This window comes from Rattus norvegicus, chromosome 10 (assembly GCF_036323735.1).
Source record: "Rattus norvegicus strain BN/NHsdMcwi chromosome 10, GRCr8, whole genome shotgun sequence".
Taxonomy (NCBI): Eukaryota; Metazoa; Chordata; class Mammalia; order Rodentia; family Muridae; genus Rattus; species Rattus norvegicus.
In genome coordinates this window covers 59,721,171-59,738,858 of record NC_086028.1, presented here as the reverse complement: position 1 = coordinate 59,738,858, position 17,688 = coordinate 59,721,171, and the positions used below count along the sequence as shown (strand labels likewise).

The following is a 17,688-nucleotide window of genomic DNA, read 5'->3' as shown; positions in this document are numbered from 1 at the left end:
GCCCTATCTGTTTATATTTAAAGTAATTAATTATTCACAGATGAATATTTATGAATATTTGCTACTGTTACTTTGTAATTTGCTTTCTGGAACATTTTTCCTTTCTGTTTTTCTCCCTTAAATGAAGGACTGGTTTGTTTGGGCTTATGGCGTAAGAAGGAATATAATCTTGCATGAGGCAGCTGAGCAAACTGTGTCTGAAGTTAGGTCTCCTCTTCCCTCTTGTGTTCTCATGATGCATTTCACTGTGAAGATTCTTTGGGTGTTTCCTTTTATATTTTGTGCAACCACTATAGATAGATTTATCTTCATTGTTATTATGAGGCTTAGATAAAACATCTTATTTTAGTAACAGGTTGTTTTATGTGAGTAATAATTATTTTTGGCCAGAGAGATGGAGACTTTCATCCATGATCTTGCTGGAGATGGAGACTTTCATCCATGATCTTGCTGAGCTCCACCTTTTCTATTTTAAGGTCTGTTATCTAATGTTACTATAGCAACATTTTACTTAAAATATGGTGTGTGCCAGTTTGTAACCCTTTACCTTCCAGCTTTGTTGTGTATTTAATTCTTTTGGAGTTTTCTCTCTCTCTCCCCCCTCTCCCTCCTCTTTCCCTCCCTTCTCCCTCCCCTGTCTTTTCCCATTCCTCTCCCTCTCTTCCTCCTCCCCTCCCTCCATCCTCTGTCCCTCCATCTCCTTTCCCCTTCCCCTTCTCTCTCCTCTCTCTCCTCCTCTCTCTCTCCTCCCTCTCTCTTTCCCTCATGGAACCATACCATCATATTTGCTTGCAAAATGTTCTGCTTTGAGCTTTATCCACGCTGTAGCATTTTTCTTCCTTTTGTTTATTTATTTACTTTTTAAAAAAAAGATTGATTTATTTTAATTTTATATGTATGAATATTTTGTCTGCATGTATATCCGTGCCTGGTTCCCACAAAGATCAGAAGAGGACATTGGATTCCCTGAACCTAGAATTGCAGACAGTTGAGAGTTGTCATGTGGGAATGGAACCTGGGTCCTCTGGAAGAGCAGCAAGTGCTCTCAATTGCTGAACCATCTCTCTAGCCCTAGCATTTGTGTCTTAAACAGATAGATACTACACATATTTAAATCAGTGTGCCCAAATGCTTGAATTACCCTAGATGCACAGAACACGTGAAACTCAAGAAGGATGACCAAAATGCAGATGCTTCACTCCTTCTTTAAAAGGGGAACAAGAATACCTTTGGGAGGGAATAGGGAGGCAAAGTTTAGAACAGAGGCTGAAGAAACGCCCATTCAGAGACTGCCCCACATGTGGCCCATACATATACAGTCACCAAATTAGATAAGATGGATGAAGCAAAGAAGTGCAGGCTGACAGGAACCGAATGTAGATCTCTCCTGAGAGGCACAGCTAGAATATGGCAAATACATAGGCGAATGCCAGCAGCAAACCACTGAACTGAGAATGGGACCCCTGTTGAAGGAATCAGAAAAAGGACTGGAAAAGCTTGAAGGGGCTTGAGACTCCATATGAACATCAATGCCAACCAACCAGAGCTTACAGGGACTAAGCCACTACCCAAAGACTATACATGGACTGACCCTGGGCTCCAATTGCATAGGTAGCAATGAATAGCCTAGTAAGGGCACCAGTGGAAGGGGAAGCCCTTGGTCCTGCCAAGACTGAACCCCCAGTGAACATGATTGTTGGGGGGAGGGCGGTAATGGGAGGAGGATGAGGAGGGGACACCCTTATAGAAGGGGAGGGGGAGGGATTAGGGGGATGTTTGCCTGGAAACCAGGAAAGGTAATAACAATTGAAATGTAAATAAGAAATACCCAATTTAATAAAGATGAGAAAAAAAATAAATCAGTGTGATAAACATTGTCCTTTAACTGATGAGGTAGGCTCATTTACATACAATTTTACCTATTTCTCACAATTGGCTGTGAGCTCCACATTAACGTTTGCAACCCATTCTGAAGGTTTTAATAGACACTCTGTAGAATATGTTGATGAAAAGCAGAATGACTTCCACATCAACTGAACTTTGCAGTCTACAGTCTTACACCCTCTGGCTCTGTTGATTCATTTCGAAAGGATTTCTTCCAAGTCACCATAGCCCAATGACCAATAATCAGTTACCATTGATTTTTGTGCATTTGGTGTATGTCAGATCACACAGGAAATGTCTCTATGTCATAACTGGGTATATCTGGGAAAGCCTGAGCCTGACCATAGGATCTGGTCCTATGGTGAGGCACATTGAAATATTCTACCCTGCAATATTCTAGTGTTGGCATTAGTGTGACCTTATTTATTAGCAAAGATGGTGAAATCTGAAGAATGCTGGGATGTACTTACATGTCTTTCCATCACCACAGAGGTTTCATTGAGAGCCAGAGCTGTGTCTAAACACTCCTGCATAACCTGTAGGGGATGGCTGCACATATTGAAGGCTGCATGCACTCTATTTCATACCTCTTTCACCCAACAACCCTCATGTTAGCTTCTGAAGTGGCTTTAGCAGTCTTCCCAGGGCCCCATGCATGTCCTTGTTCCTCAGGCTGTAGATGAAAGGGTTCATCATGGGTGCCACCACCGCATACATCACGGTGGCTACTGAGTCTTTCATGGAGTAGGTGTGCAGGGGTCTCAGATACACCATACCAAGCGTCCCATAGAAGAGAGCCACCACAGCCAGATGGGACGCACAGGTGGAAAAGGCTTTGTACTTGTTAGAGGCTGAAGGAATTCTGAGGATAGCTCTGACAATCCAGATGTAGGACATGATCATGAATCCAAAAGGAACAAGGAAGATGAAGCAGCCTGTGGCAATCAGCACCATGTGATTGATGTAGGTGTCAGAGCATGCAAGCCTCAGGAGGACGTACATTTCACAGAAGATGTATTGGATTTTCCGAGCCCCACAGAAGGTTACTCTGGTCATGAGGAGTGTATGTATGAGGCCATAGAGGATAGCTAGTGTCCAGCAGAAGATGAGAAGCAAGATACAGAGCTTAGGGCTCATGGCCGTAGAATAATGGAGGGGGCGACAGATGGCCACATAACGGTCATATGCCATTACAGCCAGGATGAGATTGTCCAGGGCTACCAAAGACACCAGGAAGAAGAGCTGTGTCAGACATCCTGGGTAGGAGATAGCTTTGTTCTGGGATTGAAGGTTCACCAGCATCTTGGGGATAGTGTTGGTGACAAAGAAGAGGTCAGTGAAGGAGAGGTTGGCCAGGAAGAAGTACATGGGCGTGTGCAGGTGCGAGTCAGAGCCAATGGCCAGGATGATGAGCACATTCCCTACCACTGTGACCAGGTACATGGACAGGAAGGTCCAGAACAGGATGCGCTGATGTTCAGGAACCTCCGAGAGCCCCAGGAGTAGGAACTCAGAGTCCCCACTCTGGTTGCCTCCATCCATTTCCAAGTTTTCTGCAATGTGAGCATGAACATTGGCTTACCAAGCACTCTTATTTAGATTGAGGATGAGCACAAACAAAACCACCCGCTTCTGTAGTGTTAAAAGTATCTTAGAGCCAGGTGTGAAGGCTCTTGTCCATACTCTCTGCTACTTAAGAGGATGAGGATAATTGCTTGAGCCTAGGAGGCTGAAACCAGCTTCAACAACATGACAAGACCTTGCTTCCTCCATCCCCAAACATAAACTCAAACCTAGATTGAATTCAGTGCTTTGAGTGTCAGGTAAGTGCTTTACTCCTGAGCTACATTTCCAGCTGTGTAACACACACAGACACACAGACACACAGACACACAGACACACAGACACACAGACACACACACACACACACACCACCAAACCAAAACAACCAACTCACTGATCAAACACCTCCACTCTCAAAAAACAACCCCCAAACATTACCACCAAAAAACAAATCCCCACCAGCAACAGCACAATTTAAACAAACGAAAACATAGAAATGAGCCAGGCATGGGTGGTCCGTATCTTTAATCCCAGCACTCAGAAAACAGACAGCACATTTCAGTCAAGCCTGGTTTGTATGGGAAGTTGCAGGGCAGCCTGAGTTACACAATGAAACCCTGTCTCAAACAACAAACAAACATACAAACAAGAAACAAAAATGAATGCAAATCAAACTGAAACCAGACGTGTATGGTACACAGGCAAAAAAAAAAAAAAAAAAAAAAAAAACCCAAACAAACCAAAAGAACAAAAAACAAACTTTAGAAATAGTTTGTGATAACATTGTGATATCAGACTTTACTGAAGAAAAAAAACAAACACAAACAAACAAACCTAAAATCTCAGCATAGCCATTAAAAATATAAAGAGTGATAGTTTAGATGTTTGAAATCTTAAATTCTATCCTGAGCAACATTCAACATTCTCTCTCTCTCTCTCTCTCTCTCTCTCTCTCTCTCTCTCTCTCTCTCTCTTCATAAAGCCAAAGGAAAGTATAACTAAAAAATAAAGGAAAGCCCAACAATAATAGTGTCAAGTAGAAAATAAGCCCAACAATAATACAGTGTCAAGTAGAAAATATGAATAAAAGTGAATAAAAGAAAGTGTAAAAAAGAACCAGTGGAAATTGTAGGATTTCATATTGCTCAACAAGCAGAATTGAGATTTCAGAATAGGGGCTCAGTAATAGTTTTGAACCAGAATGAGGAAGATAAACAATCCTGAGGATGGACTATGGCAGCACAAAAACAGATAGACAGGGAGAAAAACAGAGCTTTCTGTAACCTACATAGCTGCAGGGGAGGAAGAGGAAGAGGGGGAGAAAGGGGAAGAGAAAGAGGAAGAAAAAGAAAAAAGAAGGAGAAGGATGAGAAGGAGAAGAAAATGAAGAAAGACTCAGAAAGGCACAGGACATCAAGAGTCAGAAAAGCCAGAGGGAGAGGAGAGAAAGAATTCAACACACCCAAGGGGGAAGCAGCTGAAAAGTTCCCAGAGTAACAGAAGAGCTCTGGTTCAAAAACCACAGCTCCTGTTAAATACCCTAGTTGAAGACACAAATCCCCACTGCTGGCTGGTTGTTCCTAAGGCACTTAATTCACCACAGACATTTCTTTGTCCTATTTTATAGATGAGGCCACAGAAGTGTTTAGAAGGCTAATGGATTTCACAGATTCTCTCAACTGGTAACTGGTAGGGCTGGAATTTGATGCACCACCCAATCTCTTCCCCAACTGCTCTCTCACATATCAAACAATGGTTCTGGTCAAAAACCTGAAGTGCCACATGTGGGCACATTTCTCCATCCCTAACATATGATTATAAATTGGAGAGACTCTTGTGGAAAGGGCTACAGGAGTTCTTAACCAGTTCAACATTCTGATACAGTTTACTCAATTTTGGTAGGGAAGTCTGCTCTGGGTGGGAGAAAGGGGAAGTGAAATGGCTTCCAGGGCCCTCTCCATCTGGGGCCTGGCTCTGCTCCCTCCTTAGGAACAGCCTCAGCTCATCCTGCACCAGCAGAGAAGGGCCTAGGATGCTGAGATGGCTGGTGACTGGTTTCTGTCAGACCCTGAGTTGCCACAGCACAGGAGAGGGGAGTGTGGGAGTGAACTACTTTTGGTTTCCATGCAAGGGGAGGTTGTACAGGTCAGGAATTAAAGAGTAACAGTTAGAACGAGGTTGGTACCCCAAGCAAGTGTCATTCCAGAAAGAGAACTGGGGAGGCAGCAGATTCCTCATCCTGGAAGGCACCCAGAGAAGCCTCAGAAGCCTGGGTGATTAATGTGGAGTAGGTGATGGCTGGGGTTTCTTTATAGAAGAAGGTATCCATTGGTAGAGGGTCAAGGGTGGTCTTTTGCTATCTAAGGGGGAACAGGAAGATCCCTCTGGATCTGCCCAGAGACTCCCACAGCTTTCTGTAACCCACATAGCTGCAGGTCTCACAGTGCCTGAGAATGTCTTTGAGCTGGGATTGCCCAAGTGAAAGGGAGGCTGGCTCCCCCAAAACAGTACAGGACCCACCCAGACAGCAAATTCTCAGCACAAAGGAGATTTCCTACCCTGCAGGGTGGCTGTGGTTAGATGGCTGCAGAGATAGAAGCCCCTCTATTATGTGCTTGGCTGTGTGTGGAAAGAATGTAGAGTGAGCTAAAAAAACAAACAAGCAAACACAAACACCCCAAAACTCTGCACTTGCAGGAAAAAAAGATTTGTCAAGTCCTCTGGTCTCCTTAGCGGGATGATTCTGAGTGGGGACATGGTTATGGGTTTTTTGCTTCTTCTGTGCAGCCCTCCCTGTGGATGGAGAACTGCATGCAGGGCAGGTGGGGGTACTTTGAAGTAAGGGGTAGTGTGAGTGAGAAGATGAGAATGGGGAGAGGGGAGAGGGCAAGAGGGGAGTGGGAAAGAGGGGAGAGGGGAAAGGGAGACAGAGGGAGAGAGACCCAGATCTTACCCTCTGCTCTTTGTGGCTCTAGTTCTGTTGCCTTCATTTTTCTCATATACAGGATAAAAATTCAGTCCGTTACTTTTTAAGAACAGGACTTTGTGCCTTGTCCTAGTGGCTACAGGTGGGGAGTAGGGTCTTCTTTCTTGGGTCTTTAGGTCTATAAATCAGAAGAGAGAAATTAGGGCTCTTTGTGCTGTGGTTGGTCCATGGTCTCTGAGAACTGATGCGTGAACCTCAGTTTCATTAAGAAGGGGATGTAAAGGGTTATTTATTAGTTTTGGAGAGGCCTTGGGGAGACAATCCCAAGATGACATGAACATGGAACTAATTGCTCCAGTGTTAATATCTGGAGACAAAGGAATTGGGAAATGAACCTTGTTTACAGGAAGCAAAACAAATTATTATTACAGAGAAACCTTCAAGTTTCCCTAGGAGTAAGGGTAAGCCAGAAATAAATGGCTCACAAGTTCTGAAGTTGGCTTGAGCCATTAGACGTTTAGAAAACCTCAAACACTAGTGACTTCAAGTACTAAGTTAAAGCAGTTTTCAAACACCATGGGCATGATGGCAGCTCAGTGACAGAGTCATCTGGCATGTGTGGAGCCTTGGGTTTGATTTTAAACTTTGGAGAAAGTTGCCAAGTCTTTGCTAGATATGGTGACACATGCTTGTGATCTTAGCATTAATGATGCTGAGGCAGGAGGATCATGCACAAGGTGAGGACTGAAACAATATCAGTGACAAAATATTATACACAGAGGAGATAAAGTCACCTGGACCTCTAATTATTTCTCCTAAACATAGTATTTAGAGTGTAATGCAAGAGGTAGAAAGACAAGAAAATGAGACTACGGAAGCATGAATCAACATGGAAGGCATATCGGGAATCCAGCCAATGAAGCTGATCCAAGAAAAAGAAAATTATTTAAAAAAAATAAACGAGAGAGTCCTAATTAAGACTTTTTCCTAGTGAATGTAGGGATGGATCTAGACCCATATGCATAAAATTTCCTTGTAGAACTGCATTGTATCCTATAGATTTTAATGTTGTGTTTCATTTTCCTTCGATTCTAGGGTGTTTGATTACTTTCTTGCTTTTATTTGTGACCCATTAATCTTTCAATCACTGTGAGTTCCTAGGTACAGCTTTCCTGTTGTGTCTGTAAAAAGTTTCCCTGTAGTTATCTACCCACTATGGCTTATACACTTTGGCAATTCTTCTGCAATGATCCTTGAGCCTTAGGAGAGAGTGTGCTACAGATGCTGCATATGGGATTGGACAACATTCTGCAGTCTCTTTTTCTGCACCTTGGCCAGTTTTGGATCTCTGTGTTAACCAACATCTATTGCAAATAGAAACTTTTCTGATAAGCGTTGAGGGATGCATTGATCTATGGGTACAAGTATAAGTCACTAGGAATCAGTTTAATACTATCCCCATCTAGCCCAGTAATAGAGGAGAAACAGCTACTATTATTCTACTAAATTTCCACTTTGTCTTTATAGCCCACTGTAATCAATTCACGCCGCCTGTTGGCTAATGAATTTGGGGCTATGCACTGGATCATGGGCAGTTACCAGTGGTTAAATCGCCAAAGACAAATGACTATCAATTTCCCAGCCTTTATCAACCTCCAATAGAGTCTCAGGTAAGGGTTGGCGTTGTGAACCTCTTCTTTATCCATGCTGTAATTTTGGCTGGCTTGGTCTTGTGTAGATTTTGTGTAGGTAACCACAGCTACCATAAGTTTATTAGTGTAATGGTCATGTCATGACCAGAAGATGGCATTTCATAATACTATTTCCACTTTTCCTCATACTTTTTTTTCTTTTTTCTTTCTTTTTTTTTTATTAATTTGAGTATTTCTTATATACATTTCGAGTGTTATTCCCTTTCCCGGTTTCCGGACAAACATCCCCCTCCCCCCTCCCCTTCCTTATGGGGGTTCCCCTCCCAACCCTCCCCCCATTGCCGCCCTCCCCCCATAGTCTAGTTCACTGGGGGTTCAGTCTTAGCAGGACCCAGGGCTTCCCCTTCCACTGGTGCTCTTACTAGGATATTCATTGCTACCTATGAGGTCAGAGTCCAGGGTCAGTCCATGTATAGTCTTTAGGTAATGGCTTAGTCCCTGGAAGCTCTGGTTGCTTGGCATTGTTGTTCATATGGGGTCTCGAGCCCCTTCAAGCTCTTCCAGTTCTTTCTCTGATTCCTTCAACAGGGGTCCTATTCTCAGTTCAGTGGTTTGCTGCTGGCATTCGCCTCTGTATTTGCTCTATTCTGGCTGTGTCTCTCAGGAGCGACCTACATCCGGCTCCTGTCGGTCTGCACTTCTTTGCTTCATCCATCTTGTCTAATTGGATGGCTGTATATGTATGGGCCACATGTGGGGTAGGCTCTGAATGGGTGTTCCTTCTGTCTCTGTTTTAATCTTTGCCTCTCTATTCCCTGCCAAGGGTATTCTTGTTCCCCTTTTAAAGAAGGAGTGAAGCATTCACATTTTGATCATCCGTCTTGAGTTTCATTTGTTCTAGGCATCTAGGGTAATTCAAGCATTTGGGCTAATAGCCACTTATCAATGAGTGCATACCATGTGTGTTTTTCTGTGATTGGGTTACCTCACTCAGGATGATATTTTCCAGTTCCAACCATTTGCCTACGAATTTCTTAAAGTCATTGTTTTTGATAGCTGAGTAATATTCCATTGTGTAGATGTACCACATTTTCTGTATCCATTCCTCTGTTGAAGGGCATCTGGGTTCTTTCCAGCTTCTGGCTATTATAAATAAGGCTGCTATGAACATAGTGGAGCACGTGTCTTTTTTATATGTTGGGGCATCTTTTGGGTATATGCCCAAGAGAGATATAGCTGGATCCTCAGGCAGTTCAATGTCCAATTTTCTGAGGAACCTCCAGACTGATTTCCAGAATGGTTTTACCATTCTGTAATCCCACCAACAATGGAGGAGTGTTCCTCTTTATCCACATCCTCGCCAGCATCTGCTGTCACCTGAGTTTTTGATCTTAGCCATTCTCACTGGTGTGAGGTGAAATCTCAGGGTTGTTTTGATTTGCATTTCCCTTATGACTAAAGATGTTGAACATTTCTTTAGCTGTTTCTCAGCCATTCGGCATTCCTCAGCTGTGAATTCTTTGTTTAGCTCTGAACCCCATTTTTTAATAGGGTTATTTGTCTCCCTGCGGTCTAACTTCTTGAGTTCTTTGTATATTTTGGATATAAGGCCTCTATCTGTTGTAGGACTGGTAAAGATCTTTTCCCAATCTGTTGGTTGCCATTTTGTCCTAACCACAGTGTCCTTTGCCTTACAGAAGCTTTGCAGTTTTATGAGATCCCATTTGTCGATTCTTGATCTTAGAGCATAAGCCATTGGTGTTTTGTTCAGGAAATTTTTTTTCAGTGCCCATGTGTTCCAGATGCTTCCCTAGTTTTTCTTCTATTAGTTTGAGTGTATCTGGTTTGGTGTGGAGGTCCTTGATCCACTTGGACTTAAGCTTTGTACAGGGTGATAAGCATGGATCGATCTGCATTCTTCTACATGTTGACCTCCAGTTGAACCAGCACCATTTGCTGAAAATGCTATCTTTTTTCCATTGGATGGTTTTGGCTCCTTTGTCAAAAATCAAGTGCCCATAGGTGTGTGGGTTCATTTCTGGGTCTTCAATTCTGTTCCATTGGTCTATCTGTCTGTCTCTGTACCAATACCATGCAGTTTTTATCACTATTGCTCTGTAATACTGCTTGAGTTCAGGGATAGTGATTCCCCCTGAAGTCCTTTTATTGTTGAGGATAGTTTTAGCTATCCTGGGTTTTTTGTTATTCCAGATGAATTTGCAAATTGTTCTGTCTAACTCTTTGAAGAATTGGATTGGTATTTTGATGGGGATTGCATTGAATCTGTAGTTCGCTTTTGGTAAAATGGCCATTTTTACTATATTAAGCTTGCCAATCCATGAGCATGGGAGATCTTTCCATCTTCTAAGGTCTTCTTCAATTTCTTTCTTCAGAGTCTTGAAGTTCTTATTGTACAGATCTTTTACATGCTTGGTTAAAGTCACACCGAGGTACTTTATATTATTTGGGTCTATTATGAAGGGTGTCGTTTCCCTAATTTCTTTCTCAGCTTGTTTCTCTTTTGTGTAGAGGAAGGCTACTGATTTATTTGAGTTAATTTTATACCCAGCCACTTTGCTGAAGTTGTTTATCAGCTTTAGTAGTTCTCTGGTGGAACTTTTGGGATCACTTAAATATACTATCATATCATCTGCAAATAGTGATATTTTGACTTCTTCTTTTCCGATCTGTGTCCCCTTGACCTCCTTTTGTTGTCTGATTGCTCTGGCTAGAACTTCAAGAACTATATTGAATAAGTAGGGAGAGAGTGGGCAGCCTTGTCTAGTCCCTGATTTTAGTGGGATTGCTTCAAGTTTCTCTCCATTTAGTTTAATGTTAGCAATTGGTTTGCTGTATATGGCTTTTACTATGTTTAGGTATGGGCCTTGAATTCCCATTCTTTCCAGGACTTTTATCATGAAGGTGTGTTGAATTTTGTCAAATGCTTTCTCAGCATCTAATGAAATGATCATGTGGTTTTGTTCTTTCAGTTTGTTTATATAATGGATCACGTTGATGGTTTTCCGTATATTAAACCATCCCTGCATACCTGGGATGAAGCCTACTTGATCATGGTGGATGATTGTTTTGATGTGCTCTTGGATTCGGTTTGCCAGAATTTTATTGAGTATTTTTGCATCGATATTCATAAGGGAAAATGGTCTGAAGTTCTCTTTCTTTGTTGGGTCTTTGTGTGGTTTAGGTATAAGAGTAATTGCGGCTTCATAGAAGGAATTCGGTAGTGCTCCATCTCTTTCTATTTTGTGGAATAGTTTGGATAATATTGGTATGAGGTCTTCTATGAAGGTCTGATAGAATTCTGCACTAAACCTGTCTGGACATGGGCCCTTTTTGGTTGGGAGACCTTTAATGACTGCTTCTATTTCCTTAGGAATTATGGGGTTGTTTAACTGGTTTATCTGTTCCTGATTTAACTTCGGTATGTGGTATCTGTCTAGGAAATTGTCCATTTCCTGCAGATTTTCAAGTTTTGTTGAATATAGGCTTTTATAGTAAGATCTGACGATTTTTTGAGTTTCCTCTGAATCTGTAGTTATGTCTCCCTTTTCATTTCTGATTTTGTTAATTTGGACACACTCTCTGTAGCCTCTCGTTAGTCTGGCTAAGGGTTTATCTATCTTGTTGATTTTCTCAAAGAACCAACTTTTGGTTCTGTTGATTCTTTCTATGGTCCTTTTTGTTTCTACTTGGTTGATTTCAGCTCTGAGTTTGATTATTTCCTGCCTTCTACTCCTCCTGGGTGTATTTGCTTCTTTTTGTTCTAGAGCTTTTAGGTGTGTTGTCAAGCTGCTGACATATGCTCTTTCCTGTTTCTTTCTGCAGGCACTCAGCGCTATGAGTTTTCCTCTTAGCACAGCTTTCATTGTGTCCCATAAGTTTGGGTATGTTGTTCCTTCATTTTCATTAAATTCTAAAAAGTTTTTAATTTCTTTCTTTATTTCTTCCTTGACCAGGTTATCATTGAGTAGAGCATTCTTCAATTTCCACGTATATGTGGGCATTCTTCCCTTATTGTTATTGAAGATCAGCTTTAGCCCATGATGGTCTGATAGGATACATGGGATTATTTTATCTTTCTGTACCTGTTGAGGCCCGTTTTTTGACCAATTATATGGTCAATTTTGGAGAAAGTACCATGAGGAGCTGAGAAGAAGGTATATCCTTTTGCTTTAGGATAGAATGTTCTATAAATATCTGTTAAGTCCATTTGGCTCATGACTTCTCTTAGTCTGTCTACGTCTCTGTTTAATTTCTGTTTCCATGATCTGTCCATTGATGAGAGTGGGGTGTTGAAATCTCCTACTATTATTGTGTGAGGTGCAATGTGTGTTTTGAGCTTTAGTAAGGTTTCCTTTACGTATGTAGGTGCCCTGGTATTTGGGGCATAGATATTTAGCATTGAGAGTTCATCTTGGTGGATTTTTCCTTTGATGAATATGAAGTGTCCTTCCTTATCTTTTTTGATGACCTTTAGTTGAAAATTGATTTTATTTGATATTAGAATGGCTACTCCAGCTTGCTTCTTCCGACCATTTGCTTGGAAAGTTGTTTTCCAGCCTTTCACTCTGAGGTAGTGTCTGTCTTTGTCTCTGAGGTGTGTTTCCTGTAGGCAGCAGAATGCAGGGTCCTCGTTGCGTATCCAGTTTGTTAATCTATGTCTTTTATTGGGGAGTTGAGGCCATTGATGTTGAGAGATATTAAGGAATAGTGATTATTGCTTCCTGTTATATTCATATTTGGATATGAGGATATGTTTGTGTGCTTTTCTTCTCTTTGTTTTGTTGCCAAGACGATTAGTTTCTTGCTTCTTCTAGGGTGTAGCTTGCCTCCTTATTTTAGGCTTTACCATTTATTATCCTTTGTATTGCTGGATTTGTAGAAAGATATTGTGTAAATTTGGTGTTGTCATGGAATATCTTGGTTTCTGCATCTATGTTAATTGAGAGTTTTGCAGGATACAGTAACCTGGGCTGGCATTTGTGTTCTCTTAGGGTCTGTATGACATCTGTCCAGGATCTTATGGCTTTCATAGTTTCTGGCGAAAACTCTGGTGTGATTCTGATAGGTCTGCCTTTATATGTTACTTGATCTTTTTCCCTTCTGCTTTTAATATTCTTTCTTTATTTTGTGCGTTTAGTGTTTTGACTATTATGTGACGGGAGGTGTTTCTTTTCTGGTCCAATCTATTTGGAGTTTTGTAGGCTTCTTGTATGCCTATGGGTATTTCTTTTTTTAGGTTAGGGAAGTTTTCTTCTATGATTTTATTGAAGATATTTACTGGTCCTTTGAGCTGGGAGTCTTCACTCTCTTCTATACCTATTATCCTTAGGTTTGATCTTCTCATTGAGTCCTGGATTTCTTGTATGTTTTGGACCAGTAGCTTTTTCTGCTTTACATTATCTTTGACAATTGAGTCAATGATTTCTATGGAATCTTCTGCTCCTGAGATTCTCTCTTCCATCTCTTGTATTCTGTTGGTGAAGCTCACATCTACAGCTCCTTGTCTCTTCTTTTGGTTTTCTATATCCTGGGTTGTTTCCATGTGTTCTTTCTTGATTGCTTCTATTTCCATTTTTAATTCCTTCAACTGTTTGATTGTATTTTCCTGGAATTCTTTCAGGGATTTTTGTGACTCCTCTCTGTAGGCTTCTACTTGTTTATTAATGTTTTCCTGGAATTCTTTCAGGGATTTTTGCAATTCCTCTCTGTAGGCTTCTACTTGTTTATTAATGTTTTCCTGTGTTTCTCTAAGGGAGTTCTTCACGTCTTTCTTGAAGTCCTCAAGCATCATGATCAAATATGATTTTGAAACTAGATCTTACTTTTCTGATGTGTTTGGATATTCCGTGTTTGCTTTGGTGGGAGAATTGGGCTCTGATGATGCCATGTAATCTTGGTTTCTGTTGCTTGGGTTCCTGTGCTTGCCTCTCGCCATCAGATTATCTCTAGTGTTACTTTGTTCTGCTATTTCTGACAGTGGCCAGACTCTCCTATAAGCCTGTGTGTCAGGAGTGCTGAAGACTTGTTTTCCTGTTTTCTTTCAGCCAGTTATGGGGACAGAGTGTTCTGCTTTCGGGCGTGTAGTTTTTCGTATCTACAGGTCTTCAGCTGTTCCTGTGGGCCTGTGTCTTGAGTTCACCAGGCAGGTCACTTGTAGCAGAAAAGTTGCTCTTACCTGTGGTTCCGAGGCTCAAGTTTGGTCGTGGGGTGCTGCCTACGAGCTCTCTGTGGAGGCAGCAACCAGGAAGATCTGTGCTGCCCTTTCCGGGAGCTTCCGTGCACCAGGGTTCCAGATGGCGTTTGGTGTTTTCCTCTGGCGTCAGAAATGTGTGCAGAGTGCAGTCTCTTCTAGTTTCCCAGGCGTGTCTGACTCTCTGAAGGTTTAGCTCTCCCTCCCATGGGATTTTGGTGCAGAGAACTGTTTATCCGGTAGGTCCCTTCAGGTTCTGGCGGTGTCTCAGATGCAGCGGACCTGCTGCTCCTGGGCCCTCCTCATACTTTTTAAATACTTATTCATGATAATCCCTGAGACTTGTGGAGGGTTGTTGAAACTGAGTATCCATTTAGTGCTGGGCACTCATGGTCACTTGTTCTTAGCTCTTTGAATGGCTATGTATCTCTCCACAGATCACCGATAACTAAAAAATAAAAAGCTTCTCTTCTCTAACAAGACTGAAAGTAGCTCGTATCTACAGGTATAAACACAGTTTGTAAAAGGTAGTCTGATAACATCATCATTTAGCAAAATAACAACAGTAGGGCTAAGGCTTGTAGCTTCCCCAATAAACTTTTGACCCTATTTACAGTGCCAGAAATAAAATTCCCTTCTGTGGAGAAGGGTCCAAGACCAATCAGGAAGGCTTTGGCTCCTCCATATCAGTTATATCACCATTGAACAAATGGAAATATCTTGCCTTGTAGGAGGGTGTTATAGTGTGCAGAGGCCAGAACTGGGTAAGATCAGTGATTTTTTTCTTCTAGCTGCTTTACCAAAATATTCTAGCCTGATGAAAGGTAATTAGCAGAGAGGAAATTTCTCAGTTGGCTTGAGGTTTACTCTTCTATGTACTGCACCCAAAGCGTGTGGTGTTTTCAGAAATAGAGTCTTGCCATCTGGTCATGGTAGGCAATCAAGAACTTGTAGGGAGATGCCCTCCTATACCTGGTATGAGATTTTTGTTTGATAACTTGTGTCTTCTGAAGCAAAATTGTCTACTCATATATGGCATCTCTGTTTACACTCAGCTTTTAAAAGAAATTATAATTATCTTTCAAACTTGTGGGTTTCAATTTGTCTATTTCACACATCTTAAAATTTGGGAGTAAACACCCCTTACTCCTATCTCTTCTCCACTTCTTTGCAGTCATCTTAACTTAAACCTTTGACTCCTACTGTTCCCCACTCCTTTTGCATGTAACATGTGTTCCACTATCATCTTCAGCTGTAATTTTTGATTACTCTCTTTATCTGAAGCTATCTTCTTCAACTCTTCTGCTAGTTTTGGCTTGATGTCTATCTTTTTTTCAGATTTTAGAATCAAGCATACTTTTTTCCTCCATTTGCTTGAAATACCTTCTCTATCATTTTATTGTAATATTGTTCCTATCTTTGATGGTGAACTTCATTTCTCATAGACAACCAACCATCCAACCAACTAACCAACCAACCAACAACAAACAAAAAGAAACAAAATATAAGCAAACAAACAAAAAAATGGATCCTAATGTCTATTTCAATCTTCTAGTATAATCTGTGTCATTTCATTGGGAGAATTGAGACCATTTAATATTCAGGGCTATTGCTGGAAAGTGTGTATCAATTCCTGACATTTTGGTTGATTTTGTGGTTGTCTTTTGGTTAGTTTTCTTTATATTGTTTACCTTTTCCTAGTCATAGATGCATATTTCTTTATCTGTAGTCCAAAATATTTCTTCCAGAATCCTCTATAGAACTGCATTACTAATCATAAATTACTTTAGCCTGCTTTTATCATGGAAAGTTTTTGTTTATTGTTTAAATTTTTTTTTTAGTTTTTAATTTTGTTTATCCTTTATTATGACAGTTTTGTTAGGTATAATAGTCTGTCTTGACAGTTCTGGTCTTTTAGAACTTGAAATGCATTTTCCTAAGATTTTTTGGCTCTAAAATTTAAATAAATAAAAAAGTTTTCTATCAAATACAGCTGTTACTCTGCTGGATCAGCATTTACATGTGACTTTGTTCTCTCTTTCACCTTTCAACATTCCTTTATGTTCTGTAACTTTAGTGTTTTGACTTTAAAATGATCAAGTTTGGGGTTTTGTCTATTTGGTGTTCTGTGTGCCTCTTGAGCCCAGATTGGCATCTCATTCTCTAGATTTATTATTATTTTCCTCTATGATTTTTTGGACAATATTTTCTATGCTTTTGGCTTGGGATTGTTCTGTTTCCTCTATGCCTGTCATTTGTAGATTTGGTCTTTCTATGGTGTCCCAAAGCTCTATCATGTTCCATTCATATACCTAAAATATTATCATTAATCTTGAATGAATGATCCAGTCAACAAACGAACTCAGTTTCTCCTCCCTTCTTTTCTCCAAGTCTCTCACTTTCCAACTCAACTCCCTTCTTTCCCTCACTCCATCTACTTCTGTTTCTCTTCGGAAAAGGGCAGGCTTTCCATGAATATCAACTAGCCATGGCATATCAAGTTGCAATAAGACTAGGCACCCTCTCTCTTGTTAAGGATAGACAAGGCAACCCAGCAGGAGAAAAGGGTCCTAGAGACAGCAACAGAGTCAGAGACAGCCCTTGCTCTCTGTATTAGGAGTCCCACACAAACACTGAGATACACAACTGTAACACATATGCAGAGGGCCTAGATCAGTTCCATGCAGGCTTTGGTTGGCAATTATATCTGTGTTAGTCCCATGAGCCCTGGTTAGTTGATTTTTTTTTTTTTTGGTTTTCTTGTGGTGTCCTTGTTCCCTTTTCCACAGGATTGTCCAATCTCTACTTAATTTTGACTGTGGGTCCCTGCATCTGTTTCCAACAATTGCTGGGTGAAGCCTCTTTGAGTACAATTGGGCTAGACACCAATCTATGAGTATAGCAGAATATCATTAGGAATAATTTCACTGATTTTTTCTGCTAGTCTTGTTTGCTTTTATTCTAGGGTTTTGGGCTCTCCAGCCTCTTGGTTCTTGTCCTCCAGGTAGTAACAGAGGTAGATTTCCTCTCATGGCTTGTATCTTAATTTGGATCACATTTAAAGAACTCAAGAAACTAAACATCGACAAACCAAATAACCCAATTAAAACATGGGGTGCAGATATAAGCATAGGTTTCTCAACTGCGGAATCAGAAATGGTTAAAAAATGCAATATTGATTTCCAATGTGGCTGTATGAGTTTGCATTCCCACTGGCAACAGAGGAGTGTTCCCCTTGCTCCACATCCTTGCCAACCGGAGCTGTCACTTTTTGATTTTAAGCATTCTGGCTGGTATAAGATAGAATCTCTGAGTAATTTTGACTTGCATTTCCTTGATGACTAAAGATGTTTCATGAAGTCTTATTTACTAATTTTTGATCTTAGTACCCAAACTCTTGGTGTTCTGTTCAGGAAGTTGTTTTCTGTGATAATGTATTCAAGGCTATTCCT

The 17,688-nt window shown here is 40.9% G+C and overlaps 1 protein-coding gene across 1 annotated transcript; it reads right to left on the bottom strand.

The window, feature by feature from the left end:
- Nucleotides 1–2,490: 2,490 nt before the first annotated feature.
- Nucleotides 2,491–3,426, bottom strand: Olr1520 (olfactory receptor 1520). Its single transcript, NM_001000714.1, has one exon. The coding sequence runs from the start codon at nucleotides 3,424–3,426 to the stop codon at nucleotides 2,491–2,493; it is 936 nt and encodes a 311-aa protein (NP_001000714.1).
- Between the last annotated feature and the right edge of the window lie 14,262 nt (nucleotides 3,427–17,688).